The sequence below is a fragment of the Fukomys damarensis genome, unplaced genomic scaffold (assembly GCF_012274545.1).
Source record: "Fukomys damarensis isolate Sample0158 unplaced genomic scaffold, DMR_v1.0_HiC HiC_scaffold_27, whole genome shotgun sequence".
Lineage (NCBI taxonomy): Eukaryota > Metazoa > Chordata > Mammalia > Rodentia > Bathyergidae > Fukomys > Fukomys damarensis.
Window position 1 is genome coordinate 47,834,824 of NW_022900939.1, and position 17,525 is coordinate 47,852,348.

Genomic DNA, 17,525 nt, shown 5'->3' on the forward strand with positions numbered 1-17,525 from the left:
TCAGGAGACTGGAATCCACGCAGATCACCAGAGCGCACTGTGACTAAGGTGGAGAGGATTGTGGGGCTGCCAGGCTGGAGTTGGGATTCTGAGTGAGAAGAGGGCTCTGCAGCAGGCATCATGAAAGAGAGAGTGCATTTGCTTTGTAGGCACAGTATGAACAGCTTACTGCTTATAGACAGCTGCATGTGTGATTGAAAAATACAGTATATGTTTAAGTTAAAAAATTTTGCTACAGTAAAGACACATTGGTGTTAATTCCTCTCAGGATTCTTTCCCTTCCTACGAACACACCACCCACCATCCATGCCACTTTCTGGAGCAGTTCTGGAGGTCCTCTTTCATGTCTTTAGTCCTGGCTACCTCCATGTCCTGAATAGATTCAAAACGTTTCCCTGCCATTGGTCACTTTGACTTTGGGAAGGAGCCAGGTGTTATACAGTGTCAGATCCAGTGAATAAGGTGGAAAAGAACACACTGTAATGTCTTTATTTTTCAGAAATTACCATACCAGAAGCGATGCAACCATTTGCCAATTTTTAAAGACTTTTTTACACACATTATTTCTTAAATGCTCTAAGAAGCCCTCACGATATTTGGAGTTCACCATAGTGTTTCTGGGTACAAACAGCCTGGATAATTCCAGCAAGGTCAAAAAATTGCAACTAGCATCACCTTCCTGTGGTCTTGATTAGTGCATTTTTTCCCTGTGATTTCCATTGGTCTCTTTCATCTCTCATGATGACTTTCCTTTAAAAGCTGAAATCTCGGCCGGGGATTTAGCTCAGTTGGTGCCACCATCTGCCTCACAAGCACAAGGACCCAAGTTTGATCCCCGGTACCAAAGAACAAAACAAAACAAAACAAAAACTACAGAGAAAAAGCTGGAATCTGAAATGGCATGATTGTGTAAATGTGATGAAATGCATTGTTTGGTACCCATGGTTTTCGGCACACTTTAAAACGTACCTTCTAACTCTACCTCACAGCTGACTGCCCTGAACAAACTTGTGCATACTGTTACCAGGCTTTTCATATTGAGGATCTCTGCTTTCCATTGTGGCACTCAGTAGCAGTCATCATTTGTACTTTTTATCATACCCTGTAAAAGAAGAAATATGGACATTGTTATTTTCAAGTAGAATAATATCATGAGCCTTACCTGTTACAAGGCTAAAAATAAAACAGAGTCCTGCATATTATGTCCCCAAGTGTAATTCCTGTCTGAGGGGAAAATGGACAAGATGGCTTATGCACTCTTGTTCTTTGTGTATATGAGAAAAAGCAGAAACAAAGTGCTCTTATGACTAGCATGCAGTGATGCCAGCCAGCTGGAGCTCCTGTAAGTCCAGGGCTGGACACTTGCTGCACTCGCTGCACCCTCAAGGCCACATGCTGCTGGAGGGCAATGCAGGTGTCTGGGAAGCTGGTATCCAACCATCCATGTGTTGTAAACCAGTTGGAATCACCATGCTCTGGGCAGCTTCTCAGAAAGCACCCAACATCTGGACCCTCCAGGTGAGGCTTGCCTGAGACCCACTCTTTTCCCCTGTGCTAGCTGCTGTGTACATCTGACTTCCGGCTGCCTTTTCACTCCTTGTGGTGTTACCGCACCTGCCTCTCTATCAGCAGCAGCCCTGTGTTCTCTAGCCTTCTCTTTGTCTGGCCTCTAAGTATTTCTCAAATGTACCCCATTCTTTCGGTCACTAACTGGAGGGATGCAATGCAGGTCTTGTCCCTTGTTGCTGGTCTGTTGAAATGACTGCCTTCTGGTCTTGTCTCAATCTGACGCCCTCTGACCACTCTCCACACTGTCAGTCACCAGCTGTCTATAGGGCACATTGCTTGTAGCCTCACAGCAGTCCAGTCCAAGGTCAAGCCAGGGGCCAGTATTGCGTACAAGGCCCTCTACAACCTCCCTCTCCTCTGCTTCCCAGTCTCCTTGGTGGGCATCTGCACTTTATGTTTAAGCACCTTGTGTCCTTCCCACTTATTCTGGCACGCGGGTTGGAGACTTGCCCCCCCCCCCCCCTATTGTTGGGCATCTGCCCTTTATGTTTAAGCCCCTTGTGTCCTTCCCACTTATTCTGGCCCGGGGGTTGGAGACTTGCCCCCCCCCCCGCTCTGCATATCATCAAGCAAACAGGCAAAGAAGCAAGCCAGAAAATAGATTCCCTTCTTCTTGGTCCTAAAATGACCCAAAGTAACCTTAAAATGAAAAAACGATGCCAGGGAAGGAGGGAATATAGGAGGGTGTAGCTGCTGTGGTGATCCTGTTAGGTGTGTGAGAGAGAGGGAGAGAGACACACACACACCACACACACAGCACTTTGGTCCCTGTTAGCAGAGCTTCCTGTCTGAGTCTGAAGCCACCCTGCCAGGACAGTGAATTCATTGTCTGGAGCACATTTAAAAGAACCAGGATTCTAATGGAAAAGAAAAGCAGTTACTGCCTGCCCTGTGAGTCTGAATCTCAGTCTCTGACTGGAATATAAGGTGTATTCATTTTTCCCAGCTTAAATCATTTTAACTCCATACACCCCTTAGCCATCCCTGGTGTGCTCTACATCCTCAGTCTCCAGTTTCTTTAGGGATCTGGAGTCCCTTGAGTTTTGCTAAGTCACTAAGTTGCCCAGGCTGGGTTTGAAATTGCGATCCTCCTGTCTCGGCCCGAGTACCACTTTGAATGTCTTTTTGTGCAGAGATCTCTGCCCATTTTTTGCAACTTCAGCCTTGACAGACTTAGTCTTGTGGAAAAGAAAAACCAGGTATTCTTTTGCAGGCTGCTCCTGCTTTCTGCCTGCCACCTGGCTTCCTGTAGGTATTGAGTCAAGAAAGGAAGGGCCTTGATTGACTTGGGAAACAGAACTCTATTGCAAAGACAAAGTGAAACTGACATAGCCCTTAGTGTAGATGGAGGGGCTTTGAGGCATGTAGTTTTTCTGGATGTATCTCAGGTACTGTAGGCAAAAACCCAGTATTAGGGCATTTAGGATGCCTTATCCTTTATTTTGCAGAGCTGGGCTGCTCTTAGATTTGTTTGCTACCTTCCAGTACGAAGCAGCTCATCTAGGCAGAGTTGCCCATCACATCAGCTCAGAGGTAGTACCTCCTTGTGTCTGGGCTCTGGTACAGGCAGGGTGGCAGAATTGTTTTTACGTAACATGCACATTGCAGGACTGCTTTCCTCAGAAAGTGGTAGAGTGGGATTGCGGGTAACTAAAGTTTCACAGATTGAGTCATTTCAATAATAAACACTCTTTACAAATGAAAAAGCAGTTCTTCCACTTAATTTAAGCAGTAACTGAAATGAAAGAAATAACTGTGTAGAAGCTATTAGCTAAAACAATTTTGCGCAGCCTCATTAATGAAGACAGGTAATGAAAATGGAAACATAGAGGCAGTGTAAAGATACAACCTAGCTTATGTGTCAATAGGGAAGAACAGAACAGGCATTCTTGTTCTTTTTTATACTAATGTGTTTGTCTAAGTTTTTGTTCTTGTCTCCAGTAATGGGGCCGATGAGTTTGAAAGGGATCCCCAACCCCAGAAGACTGTGTTAGAACCGTATAAGAACATGCTGCAGAACTGAAGGTTCAACAGCCCGGCTTGGGAAGGACAGATACAGGAGCTTCATGGACTTTGTCTCCTGAGAGGCATTGTTAACGGGACCTGGTTCCAGTAACTTGTAGTTTCTGTTTGTTGTTTCAGATTTTCTGGAGTGACAGTTGAGTGACATTTTAGCTCAACTGCAGTCAGTCATCTAGGCCTGGATCAAACATGTATGAATGGCGCCATCACCGAGTAGTTAAAATGCACCGAATGCTTCCTTATGTTGGGCATCGCTCTGAGCTCTTTTCCTGTATTATTCTACCACGCCTGCTCTTTACATTGGGTGCTCTTACTTTTCCTGTTTTTCAGATTTAAAAAAATCAAATCCCAGAGAAGCCAAACGATTTTCCTAAGGCATATAGCTTTCACCCAAGATTCACTCTTTGCCGTAACACGCATGTACCTTTAACTCTGTAGACAGCATAGATTGTAGTAGGATTTGGTCTCTGCAAGGTCCTGTGTTTATGCTTTCCGGCTCATGTGAATGATGGATCATGGCACACATCACTTTATGGCTTGTATCTAGAGTGGGGAGTGCTTATAGGTGGGGCTTTGGGAGGTGGCCGGATCTTGGGAGTGGGATGTTGGGATTAAGGGTATGTGTCCACTAATTGGCTTATCCCAGTTCCTGTGCGAGTGCCCACCCTGGGTTTGGGTGGCACTACCCGAAAGGCTTGTAACCTGGATGGGATAAAAGGGTGAAGGAGGCTTGCCGCTTTCTTGCCTTCTCTGCATGGGCTATTTCTCCGCTGCCATGCCACCTTGCTTCAGAATGTACCGCTTAAGCTGAAGGGAAGGAAGTCTTGCAGAATTTCTTAGTAATAAGCCCAAATTGGGTAGAATTTGAAGCCATGCTTCTACTAGGACCCGAAATTATTGTTGAAGAGATACATTCATCCCCATAATTGCAGCATTATTCATAATAGTCAAGATATGAAATCAACCTAAATATTCATCATTGGATGGGTGGATAAAGAAAAGGTGGCCTTTATATACATTGGGAAACTTGAGCTTTACAGAAAGAAGGAAAGGAATCTTTGATTCTTACCTTTATCAAAGAGAGGTACTTGATACTTTGAGAGTGCTTTGATACCTCCCTTGTGGTAGAGGCCTCACAGCTAGAGTAAAGTGATATTGGAAAGTTTCTCCCTTCTGTGCCCATCAGTTAGCTCATCAACAAGCTCAGTATCCCAAGAAATACAGTAGCAAGGGGCACTCCAACCAGTGTACAGCCATTGTACCCTAGAAAGAGCTGGGTTCTGAATCCCAGTGTTCTTTCACACGCTGATGTACTGGGCTCTCCCCCAGGTAGAAACCTTTTTAACTCTTCTGAAGGAAGCTTCCTCTTTTGGTTAGAACCAAGCCACCTTCCAGCTGCCCCTTCTTGTGGTCTTCCCTTCTTCTAGTTCCGCCAAGCTCTTCTGCCTGTCAGAGTTGTGGGTGCCTGCAGGTCTCCCCTCTAAGGGGGACTGAACATCGGTCAAGGCCTCACCAATCCCACCCCCATTACTTTATGGCAGTTTCCAGGTGAGAGGCTAATTAACAGCTGTTTATCTGCTGTAGTAGTACTGGAATTGTTCAACTGGTTTACTAAAGCAAGCACGAGGTTCCCCAAATTTACCTTGTTTCAATTTGTCTTCAAGGGGATAAACTCACTTTCTTATAGTTTCTTAACTGTCCTCTTCTATACCTATTTATTTGTGGTAGAGGTTGTGTTCCTTGGAATCTCTAGAATCAGATAATGCTTCCACAATTTTTAATGTCTTTTTAAATAAAAAATTGGTTATAAGGTTAGACTTGGGACTTACCATTTATTTTTACAAAACTGTAAGAAGTTAGTATTTGTACCTGCTTAATTAAATGAAATTAGGTCTTCAATTTTTCTAAATTTTGATCTCTTTTGTTTATTTGAACTATAAAATTCACGTGATGTTGAACCTTGAACCTACTTTGCGTTCACTGGTCTGTGTTTTAAATTAATAATATACATAGGAACTTCTTTTACATTCTGTCTGAAATTATGCTTAGAGTGGAAGCAAAAAGATTACTTTCTGTGGTGGTTTATTCATGTAGGTAGGCTCCTGTTTCTGATGCTTTCCCGATTTTATGAGAAATTTCTTAAATTGAAAGTATCATTGTGTCCTCACCACCTTAGAATGTTGGCCTTGTGAGCATGGCCTGGACCAAGGAACTCTTCAAAATGCTGAAAAAAGTTGAGTGTGGTGGTGAACGTCTGTAGTCCCAGCACTTGGGAGGCTGAGGCAAGAGGATTGCTGTGAGTTGAACCCAGCCTGGGCTGAGTTCAAGACCAGTCTGAACTCTGTAGCAAGACTCTGACCTAAAAAGCAAACAGACAGAAATACTGAAGAAATACTTTACTGTGCCTTACCGCATATTTCCCTTCAGTTTTACATTTGGAAGATATTCAGATGTGCAGAAAAGTTGAAATGGCCCAATGAATAGATTTTATCTTCTGTCACATTCACTACTTCTGTTTTCATTCAGAATAACTTAGTGAAAATAAATGCAGACATAAAAAGTTTCTTCAGCCTGAATCTTCTGAGGAAAGACAACCACAATACTATTGTCATAATTTAGAAAATTAACAGTAACTTCCTAATGTTATCTACTAAATAACCCATGATCTATGTTGAGATTTTCCCAGTTGTCCCTAAAATGTCTTTGTAGTTAAAAAAACAAAACAAAACCCAGAATCTAATCAAAGCTCATGAATTTGTTAGGTCTCTTTTGTCTGGTAAACCTGGAACTGGCCTTCCAGGATATATGATTGACTTTTTGGAGAATCTAGGACAGCTGTCTTGTAAGATGTCACGCAGTCAGAATTTGTCCAACTGTTTCTTTGGGCGGGGGTACTGGGAATTGAACTCAGAACCTGGTACCTGCCAGGCAGGCACACGCTACTGAGCTAAATCCTCGGCCCTCCTCATTTAAAAAACAAATAATTTATTTTGAAATATACATGCAAAAATGTGTTTAAATGATAAATACTTGGCTTCAGAAAGTTTACCCTCCGACCTCTGGGATTGTAAAGGTCTGGCTGTTTTACAGATCCTCACCTCTGTACTTGTTTCTCATTCCTTGGAGAATGTCATGTGCCCAATTTCCCTACAGATTGGGGGGGCCAAGGCAGGGCCAGAGCCAGTTTAGGTAGTTGCATTGTACTTACTCAAACTCCTCGCGGGACTTGCTTCAGTTAAAGAAGTCATTGTTCAGTTCCCCTTCTGAAAATGTTACATTATGAAGTTATTCTGCCTTTAAGAGATTTGGTTATTTTTATGTCATGTGAATGAATTTGCTAGTCGGAAAGTTAGTTTAAAACTTTTAGAAATCTAATTCAGCTATTAATACTGATTTAATCGCTAGATTGTAGAAGATACAACATAGGATTTTTAAGTTTGTCCCCACCTAGGTTTATGTTTTAGGGGTGTGGGTTTCAGAGACTCAGTATCAGTCCAGAGGTAGCTCACAGCCCTTATGCAAAAAGCCACCAAATATTAACAGTGCTATGACCAAGGCCAGCTGCATCTTCACTGTGCTCCGATTACCCTTGCCCTCATTGGTAGATGAGCTCTTTCCATGCCCGCCAAGTGGCCAGGACAAATGATGGTGTGAATTGGAGCCTTAACCTGGGGTCAGGGTCAGTGGGTCAGGACCCCTTCACTCTGCATGCGGAGTTCATGTGTATCTGGTCTTCTCCTTTGTTCTGGACAATGGTTTCTCTATCATCCACTAACTTGTCAGGGGAGTCCATGAGTCTAACAGTTAAAAACACTGCCTAACATACTTGCTTCTTCATAGAGCTTTTTTTTTTCCTTGTTGAGTTTATTGGTACTTTTTAGGTATACAGTACAGTTGCATTCATCATTGGGATCTTGTACCTCTACATGACAGGTCTTGGTTCTCATTTTTTCCCCTTGTCCCTGCCCTCCCTTCACCCCTCCTCCCTTCACCCCTCCTCCCTTTCCTATTTACAAATACTTTATTTCTATTTTCTCATATTTCTTAGAGCTTTTGATGTTTGGGAGTTTCCTTTTGGTAACCTTTTTATGTATTTATTTTGGATTAAAAATGATAAGAAAGTACATTCATAATTTTAGTCATTACTCAGAGATTTTACATGATGGTAAATATCTGACTACCTACACATATGCATGCACACTGTACAGTTTTTAAAAAATAAATTTTATATTTTCCCACCTCCCTTCAAGCCTGAGTCCTCCCCTCCCTATGTACAAAAGCTTTGTTTCCATTATTTCCTTCTATTTTCACTTTTTTTCTTGTCCATTCCTTTCTTTCTCCCTCCCTTCTCCCTTGTTCCCCTTCCCATTTGAGCATTTTCTTCCTGTTTCCCAGCATCTATTATACATTTTAGTCCTTATTTCCACTTTTGTTTCTCACACTAGAGAAATAATGTGGTATTTAAACGCGTGTGTCTGATTTATTTCACTTAAGAGTATGGTCTCAAGGTCCATCCATTTAGCTATAAATGTCTGAAGCTCTTCCTTCTTTGTGGCAGAGTCGTACTCCGTTGTGTAAAAACAACCCACATCTTTTTTATCTACTCGTTGATTGACAGGCATTTCCGCTGTTTCCCAGATTTAAATGCAGTTTTTTTTAAAGGAATCATTCTATATGAATTTTCTACTCTTTGTTGAATGTTAATCGACAACATTTAAAAAAAATTACTAGAGTATCCCATGGCATGGATATCCTGTAACTTATTTATTCACCCACTGATGGACATAGAGATTTGTATTTTAACAGGATACAAACCTTAGAAGCTAAGAATGGAGTAAGAGATAGGACCCTGTTGCTTTTGCTGGTCCCAAGAGCCCTCTTGTTTTGCTTTGCTCTACCAAGCTGCACATCAAAGGTTAAGCTCCAGGCTGTTTAGAGAACAAGTTTGCTTTTCTCCAAACAAAACACAGTAGTACTGCACTCTCATACTGACATCATGTGTACTGGGCTCTGGTTCTGCAAACGCCAAGGAATGAAGTCATACAAACCAATGGAAGAAGATAGGACTTCAGCTCAGTGGTGCCACCTCTCCTTTGCAGACACAAGGCTCTGAGTTCGATCTTCATTGCCAGAAAAAAAAAAAAAAAAAGAGTTTTATTGAAAATAAGGAGAAGGAGAGCTGCTCCTGGATTCCTAGGAGGGGCCCCTAATGGGGTGGCTGCATGGCCCCTCGACTTAGAACTAATTATAAACAGCACAAGAATTACTGAGTTGTTTTGAGGTCACCTTGTTTAGTGGTCACGTTTGGCTCTCTGGATTTAAAATGACCAGTTGGGACTTGGGCGTTTAACCCATTATTGAAAATAAGGAGAAGGAGAGCTGCTCCTGGATTCCTAGGAGGGGCCCCTAATGGGGTGGCTGCATGGCCCCTCGACTTAGAACTAATTATAAACAGCACAAGAATTACTGAGTTGTTTAGAGGTCACCTTGTTTAGTGGTCACGTTTGGCTCTCTGGATTTAAAATGACCAGTTGGGACTTGGGCGTTTAACCCAGTTCTTTGACTTGTAGGCTTTAAATGGAAACTGGGATCTTGGAAGGAACTGGTAAATTTGCATAATAATTTCCTTGAAATTACTAGGGAGTGTTTGCACGTGGTCCCTGTAGTAGGGGTGGGCTGCATCCCATGCTGCCTGAGGAAATTCACTCTTTGTTCAGAGACCTAGTTCACTCTCTGGTCTTGATTTTTAGTCTGTGTGGCTGGTCACTCCACTCTCTCAGGCCCACTAGCTTGTTGCCTTACTCATAACCTAAATAAATAAACTATTTTCTACAATACTATTCCTTCTAGAAACATCAAATAAGACATAATTTGCAAGTCCTTTGAAATAAATAATATAATAGTTCTGTTGGATCCATCCACTTCAAAGTGGCTTCATTAAAAACTATTCTGTTGGGCCGGGGATTTAGCTTAGCGGTTCCACTGCCTTCCTTGCAAATGCAAGGACCCGAGTTCAATCCCCAGTACCAAAAACAAAACAAAACAACATTCTGTTTTCAGTGTTCCAGTGGGCTTAATTTTGTATGGTTTACCTTACATTTAAAAAAAAGTGATTATGAAATTTTTTGTGAGGAAAAAAATCTAATTTTGTAATTGTTAAAGCACTTCACCCATGCAGCTAGGGAAAGTCTTTACCATTATAATTTATGTAATTTCCCTCAGTTTGTGTATGTGTGTGGTCTGTATTTTCCGATGATACACTGCTGAAAGAGATGTTGCTGATTGCCTTTTCTTCCTTTCCTCACTTATCTGCTTATGATACAGGACCAGATTGGAGGCCACACCCATCAACACCCTTGGGTCTGGGGGTGGTAACCCTTCCCATCTGGCTATGTGTGATTAATAGTGTTTATGTCATGGCATAAATCACATTTTGTTGTTCACTCAGCTGAGACTCGGGCCATTAGAAAAATTTACTCTGCAAAAAAAAATCAATAACCAGTGGTCTTTTGAAAGGAACAATTCTTTAACAGTTATTTCCCAAATCTGTCTATAAAGATAAATAGTCTAATTATTACTATACTCACTAAAACTGTGCAGACCAACAAGAAATACAACTCCACAAATAAAGGGTGACCTTAGCTAAGGACAGGTAGGAAGCCGTCTTGAGGCAGACAGGAGGCAACCAAAGAAACCCAATACCCTTTTAAGTCTTTAAGAATGTCACCCTTCCTCACAGATCCAGCCAACATAAAACCTCAGAAAGCATAAGATGAATTTCCAGAAAAGCATGGAATATGAATCGGATTGATAATGGCAGGCTGTGACTGACCTAATGCTGCTCACAACTCTCTATGGACTGCAGCTACAATGCAGAAAATCAATTTTACTTACTTATTTGCCTGAAGTTTGCCTAATGCCTCCTTGTTGGTAGCATAGCGCACAAAATCTAAATAAATTTGTTAGCCAAGGAAATAGAATTTATTGTGAAGGGCCAGGGATTTAGCTCAGTGGCACTGTGCCTGTCTCATAAGCTCAAGGTCCTGAGCTCAATCCCTGGTCCCGGAAAAAGAAAAAAAATTCTGTTGCAGGGAAAATTTCTTGTGAAATAAATAGGAAGTGTGTCGGGGGGAGGAGCCTAGAAGTAAAGATGCGTGTTTTGTACCTTACTTTGTGGGAAATAGTATGTGAACTTTTAAAATGGTATTCGCCACATGTTAGCTACATACACATGCTTGCATAATTGGTGGGGGGCGGGCAGTAGTCCTGACTCATTTATAGTTCATTTCACGTATGTTGGGTGAGTGCTTTGGAACGTTGCTCACACGGCCTGTTTGTGCTTTTGTGAACCCCTCAGTGTTTTTGCTTCCAATCAGAGCATGCCTCACTGATTTCTGCCTGCAGCCTGCTTCTTAGGAATTTGTAGCTGCAACTTACATTTCAGGAATTCAAGTTACACCAGTTTCACATCTTCACTCTCAGCCTTAGCAGAAAGGAATGGAAAGGTAAAAATTTGATCCTTTGTAACTGCTCACAGCCCAGATATTCAGCATCTTGGTTTCCTTAGCAAGCCAGCCCATGGCTCTTTAAATAAAGAGGGAAGGAATAAGGTCTTGTGCCTTCTTCTTCAAAGGAAGATGTAGTCCTTTCTTGCAAGATAGGATCCTGCTGGGTCAGGGAGGAGTAACCTTCGGGCGAAGTGCTGGATAAAGACAGCGGGTTTCACTTTTCACTCTGTAGAATGGGAGCTGGGACCCTTTCCTGTCACTGCCTGCATCATTCTCATTTACATTTTTGGCAGCTGTTCTGTTGCCTGAAGTTTAAATTATCTCAAGAACTCTACACGGAGTTCAGATGTTTGTTTATTGGCACTGCCTTGTGCTTTTGAAAACAGTCTTTTGTGCTCGCCCAGCCTTAAGGCTCTTCTCAGAATCAGCCCTTCCCCCTTCGTGTTTCTGTCTGGGAACCTGCCTCAGCCTCAGGAAGAAGACTGAATAGAGGACACGGGCTCACAACTGGTGAGGAGATGGGGCGGGGACTCAAAGCGGAAGGGAGTTGGGACCCGGCATCCTGCATTTGTGCTTTGTTTTGAAACTTGGAGTTAGTTGTGTTAATGAATTAACCAGCAGTCTAGGCATAGAAAATGTTTCTCCTGTCCTGGTGGGGGAGCCAAACACTCTAGATTGGTAACGGGGAGGCTGTTGATTCTGGCTTTATTGTTGGGTCAGTCATTTGTGAGCTGGTGGCCAGATAGCAGGCCACACACTTCTGTGCAAAGATCTTCATGTCTTGGAACTGCCTGAATATTGTTTCTACTATCGGAGACTTGGCCGAGGCCGAGAAAAGATGGTGAGCCTTGGGTTTCGTTTTATTTTTGTGTATATCTCCCAATCTCAGGGTGGCGCAGGATGCCAGACCGTTTGGAGGTGCTCAGCGGTGTGTGTGTGTGTGTGTGTGTGTGTGTGTGTGTGTGTGCCCGCGCGCGCGTGTAAATCTATGAGCATATGTGAGCATTCTGCTTGTAATGCTTTTTTCTGTGTCATCCTCTGTAGAGTTCCGGGAACGCATCCTATCGCTGCTCTATGTCTTCCTCTGCGGATTTTTCTGACGAAGATGATTTCAGCCAGAAATCTGGCTCAGCATCTCCAGCTCCTGGAGACACCTTACCCTGGAATTTACCTAAACATGAGCGATCCAAAAGAAACATTCAAGGGGGCTCTGTGCTGGACCCTGCTGAGAGGGCGGTGCTTAGGATAGCAGGTAAGCGGGAGTGGGGAAGGGCTGGAGTGAGGACTAGAGTTTCAGAATTTCCTGTCTGTTCCAGGGCCATATCTGGGAGCCATGCCCTAGGCGGAGATGTGTCCTCCAGGTGGGGGGAGCGTGACCATGTTTACTTTTGCCTCCTTATACCGCTGGAGCAATTTCCTTGCCTGCTGGTGACTAAGCTGTTTGGCTGTGCTATCTGATTGGATAAATCAATATATTTAAAATGTGAGGAAATATTTAGAGACACTATTTACATGCCTCAGCCACTGGAGAGTACTAACCCAGTGATTCCTCCTGTATTTGCTGGAAGCTTGGAGAAAGCAGGCTTTGTTTTCATTTTTGTCCAGAGGCACTGAGCTACACAGATCTACCTTGAGTAAATACATACTTTTTGGTTCACAGCATCACACTGCATAGTTCAGCAGCTTGGATGTCCTCTTTTTACAAAATGTACCATATCCATTGGCATTGTGTGTCCATAGCAGCTTTCAGTCCCTGGGCTTTTGAGGGTTTACCATCATACATTCCTGATTAATTAATACATGGGAGGGGCGAGTGCTTCTGTTCTGTTGCCTGTGTCCCTTTGCATTGGCTGTAAAAGCCTAACCAGAAGTGATGGCTTGTTTTACCCAGCTGAAAGCTGAGAGCACTGTGGAAATCAACCCTTTAACCCTGCAGTGCCAGTGTGGTTTATGTATGTGTGTTCTGTGCAGGAGAGCGCCCTTTCAGGGATGGTTGTTGCTCCACGCCTTCAATGGTACAGGGCAGGATGGAATAGGTCCACAGAGATTCTCTTGCAAAGGGTCAGAGATCAGTAGTTTTTTAGTTTGTTTCTGCAATCAGAGGTTTGGGCCTCCTCTCCTCTCCTGTCCCTACTCTTTTTCTGGAGGGCTCCTCAGTTTTTGTTTCCCACAATAATTTAGGGCTTTCTCTTCCTCCAAGGGGGCTGGAGGGCACCAGCTTAGATTACAGCCACCCAGGCTGCCTAGAGTCCCCCTAGAGTCCCCCTAGTGGGATTTTCTGATTTACGGGAAAACAAACAGAGCCCAGCCAGTCCTTCTCTAGTCTGGGTTTCTGGGGCAACAGCCGGGAGCCTCTTCTGGCTTCTGTTGTGAGATGCTGGCTGGCCTCTCCCGGCCTTTGAAGAGGAGGGGTGGAGCAGAAAAGAGGATAAGAAGGAGGGTCGTGGAGACTGCTTGGGAGCCCAGAGGCTGAGCAGATGTGGCCTTGGCCTGGCTCCTGCCCTCCTGGGGTACCAAAAGTGTCAAGTCACTCTGCCATCCCTCCTTGCCTGTTGGAAGGGAGAGGTGGCAACACTGTGCCTGTGCCCGATGCTGTGGCCAGGGGAAGAGAATGTAGTTCAGGGGAGGGTATGTGGGAGCTGAGGCCTGCGGCACACTACTTCAAAGAAGGATGCCGATTCTGTGCATTCTTTAATGGGAAGTGGATGTTCTGGTGGGTGTTTGTCAGGGGGGTGAGATTATAAAAATTGGGGAAGAAACCACCTGGCATGTGTGAGGAGAAGTTGGTGTTAAGCATCACAGTACGCTGTAGGTGGGAAAGACTGGAAGTCCTGGGGTCTAACAGGCTGCAGTGCACACGTGGTCAGAGACTGTTTACATGCAGAGGCCATGTGAAAATGTCTCCGGGGTTTGTGGGGTACCTGTGAAGTGGCCAAGACCTCAGAATTGTCTAAATCATCATCATGACTTGGGCTCCTGGGGATCGAACCCAGGGCTTTTGAGGTGTTGGGGATCAAACTCAGGACCTTGGGCTTGCAAGGCAGGTTTGGTGCCACTGAGCTACATCCCTGGCAGCCCTTTTATTTTTGGAGACAAAAATGTTACTAGTGGCTAAGTTGCCCAGGTTGGGCTTGAATTTATGATCTTCCTGCCTCTTTCTGCTGGGATCACAGACATGAGCTCTGTTCCTACTTTTAAACTGACAGTAAGTCTTCAAAAATAGAACCAAACAGAATGAACAACAGTGTGGAAGCATACTGTTTTAAACTGATGTTGGTAAAATTGTAAAAGATAATCATACATGGAGGATGACTTAGGAACTAGGCCACAGGTATAATTCATAATGTGGCTAAATTAGGAGATTCAGATGCGTTGTGAATGAAGTTGGCCACTGATCACTGAGTGCGCTGATAAGGCTGTATTTTGTCTGAGGGAATGTGGTGGTGCTATTGAAAATATATTGCTAATAATTCTCCTTCTCATCTCATATATTTTCACGCACTCCTTGAAACTCACTGTCTCTTTGACATTTATCTCTTGAAAGACCTGAAGTGACATTCAGGAAAAAAAAGGAGGAGGTTTAATGTTTTCATTTGTTTTTAACTTTGTTTTGTGTTTTGGTACTGGGGACCTAACTTGGGTCCTTGTGCTTGCGAGGCAGCACCACAGAGCTAAATTTCCAGCCCTCCATTTGTTTTTTAAGGCCATAAAAGTAGAATTGATTGTGAAAGTGTCAGCTGAGTCAAAAAGGCCATGTGGTCTGTGGACTACCTTAATTCACCCACATTTAACAGATACTTAGCTTCTGCAATAAAGTGAAGATGGCACAAAGTTCTGCCTTTAAAAAGTCATAGTTTACAATGATAAAGGAATATGTTGTCAGACAATTACAGCTTGGTTTGAGAGATTTGTAATGGCTGTAAGCATCTATCTCATTTTCATTTTTGGGGGTGGGGGGTACCGGGATCGAACTTGGGACCCTGTGCTTGTGAGGCAGGCAGCAGAACCACTGAGCTAAATCCCCAGCCTGGCATCTACCTTGTATTACAAGAACTCTTTAGAGTCTGATGCACTTGGAAGGAGAAGGCAGTTATGGGAGGTCCTGGAAGGTTTCTGAGAGGAAGAGTTACCTGGAATTTAAAGAGTATGATGGAATTAGGGAAGCAGAACACCCAGTACTTCAGAGGGTTGAACTCCATGGACAGATGTAGGATGACGCAGAAACCATAGGGGCCTGAGTGCAGTCCTGAGGCGTGACTTCTGAGAGTACGGACCTGGGGTTGGGGTGAGCTCTCTAATGCTGATTAACCCAGCCCTACCTTAGAGTTTTAAAAGAGCTTGTGCATTTATTGTAGTCTCATCCTGTTAACATCTGGATTATAGCATATTCACTTCCTATCTCTCAGGGCCAAGGTGAGAATATGGTGACATGACGTAAGGAAAGATGCTTTGTAACACTCGTTATATAAATGCTTTTTATATGAATAATATGGATCTCGTTTTACCTTCAGGAGATATATCTATATCCATATCTAGATATATCTATATATATATCTATAATCTTTTTTTTTAAAACCGGGAATTGAACTGGGGTTCCTACGCTTTTGAGGCAGGTGGTGGCACCACTGAACTAAATCCCTGGCCCACCTTCAGGATATTTTAAATTAGGTTCTTTACTCTTAAAATACCTATTAAGAGTACATGGCTTGTTAGGGGTAATGCTACTTTAAAGTCAGAATTTTTGAATTTAGAATTGAATGACCAAAGCAGAGTCACACTTTGTACTTAGGCAGTCTTACATTTCAGTTTCTCTTCTGCCACTAACTAGTTGTGTTTATTTGAACAAATTACAGAACTTTTTTCAACCCCAGTTTATCCAAGGTCTTTATTGTGGTGCTAAATAAGATAGTGAGTGTAAATGTTTTGCAGACTTTTTGGCACATGGAAAATACTTTCTATAAATGATAGCTTATGATGGTCAGCTGCTCTATTGAACATTTTTTTGTTTTCTCAGCCTGTCAAGAACCCTATAGGAACTGTGATTTTCTCAGTTTTTCAGTTCAGGACTCTGTAGAGAGAGGAGAAACATCCCAAGGTCATAGGGCTAGAATCTGAGTTCAGGCAGTTTTGACTCCAGAGACCAATGTCTTTCGTGCTATGCTTTTGCCGGTTCCCAGTGGAACACACCATTATTACTAACATATCGACCCAATATTTCCATTACAAGAGTGCTTGGGGCAAAAAGCTGTTTTATGGACAGCTTCTGTTCATTTCATGGGCTCTTTAAATGGACAGTAAAAATCAGTAGATGTACATTGCTATATTGGTCTCTGATGAAAACTCAAAAATACAGACCATATGACCATATTACCTCAAAATGACCATATCATGCTCTCAAAATTACTGTACTCATTGGGAAGAAGATAGTTTAGCGAGAACATTTTCTTTTTTGGTGTGGTCTGTAAATAGAGTAACTCTTGGGATCTAATTGCTAACCCTTTTATCTCAAGGTGTTCCATAGAAACCCGTTTTTTCATGAACCAGCGTGCACATGAAAATCTGCTGAGTTGCATTAATATTCACACAACAGCGATTTTAGAGGTTTGCTGGGAGGAGGGATCAAATTCAGGGGATAAACCAGTGGTCAGGAGAGAAACAGATGTGTTCTTGCTTTTTCTTGAGAAATCAAAGTAGCCCAGTTGGAGTTAAGTGCTATAAATGAAATACATTTTTTCAAAACCATACAGTTTTTTCAGGCGTTAACTCCATCCTCCACTAAGAATTAAGGGAACATGGTTCAGAATACACAAACAACAGCAAAATAGAAGGAAAAAAATCATCAAGGACAAAGTGTTGGTCCGTGTGAAAGTAGGGAAGGAAGATTCAGTCAAGAGGTGAAGTTGACATGGATCAGAATGGGCAACAACAAGCTGATTTATGCTAATAATTGTAATAATAATATTGTAATATAATAACAGTAAATGGTGCGTAGTGCGTGCCCATTTGTCCACACAGTCTTATGCATTAGACACTATTATCACCATCTGCATTGTCTCCATGAAGAAGACTGGTGGGAGAAGAAACTTGCCTTTGTCACTAGAAACCTGCTTGGGTTCCATCCAGGCAGCTGACCTGGGGTTACTTTTTTTTTTTTTTTTTTTTTTTTTTTGCTGTACTGGGGATTGAACTCAGGACCTTGCACTTGCGAGGCAGGCACGGGTTCCACTGAGCAGCATCCCTGGCCATGGGGTCACTCTTAATTGAACACATTTATTTCCATGGCAGGGTGCCACTTGTTTCCCCCAGCACTTCGGCAAACCGTCAAATTGAAGGGGACTCGCCGCCCTCTCGCAGGGCGGACCCCAGCTCCCTGTGGAGGAGGAGGGTGCTGCCCCCCGCTGCGGGCGAAGGGCGAAGGGAGGGCCT

The 17,525-nt window shown here is 43.1% G+C and overlaps 1 protein-coding gene and 1 long non-coding RNA gene across 12 annotated transcripts in view; one reads left to right on the top strand and one right to left on the bottom strand.

The window, feature by feature from the left end:
- Window positions 1-448: 448 nt before the first annotated feature.
- On the bottom strand, window positions 449-8,713 carry LOC104857823. Of its 4 annotated transcripts, none has more exons than XR_004514505.1 (4): window positions 8,640-8,713; window positions 6,800-6,885; window positions 6,002-6,171; window positions 449-1,102 (listed from the first exon to the last, which is right to left on the bottom strand). It is a non-coding gene; the product is annotated as an uncharacterized LOC104857823 (long non-coding RNA). The 4 variants fall into 4 exon arrangements; XR_002025143.2 differs by having other exon boundaries at window positions 6,800-6,854; window positions 8,640-8,712; XR_004514504.1 differs by having other exon boundaries at window positions 6,800-6,854; window positions 8,407-8,707.
- A 3,022-nt stretch (window positions 8,714-11,735) lies between these two features.
- Dst (dystonin) overlaps window positions 11,736-17,525 on the top strand; it is a 316,182-nt gene continuing 310,392 nt past the window's right edge. For 4 of the 8 annotated variants that reach the window (XM_033756554.1, XM_033756555.1, XM_033756557.1 and 1 more), the window contains exons 1-2: window positions 11,737-11,940; window positions 12,144-12,351. In XM_033756554.1, coding sequence (XP_033612445.1) covers window positions 11,938-11,940; window positions 12,144-12,351 — 211 coding nt within the window. In that variant the 5' untranslated portion in view covers window positions 11,737-11,937. Of the gene's footprint in view, window positions 11,941-12,143; window positions 12,352-17,525 lie in introns of all 8 variants that reach the window. The other 4 variants (XM_033756553.1, XM_033756561.1, XM_033756558.1 and 1 more) reach the window with 3 other exon arrangements.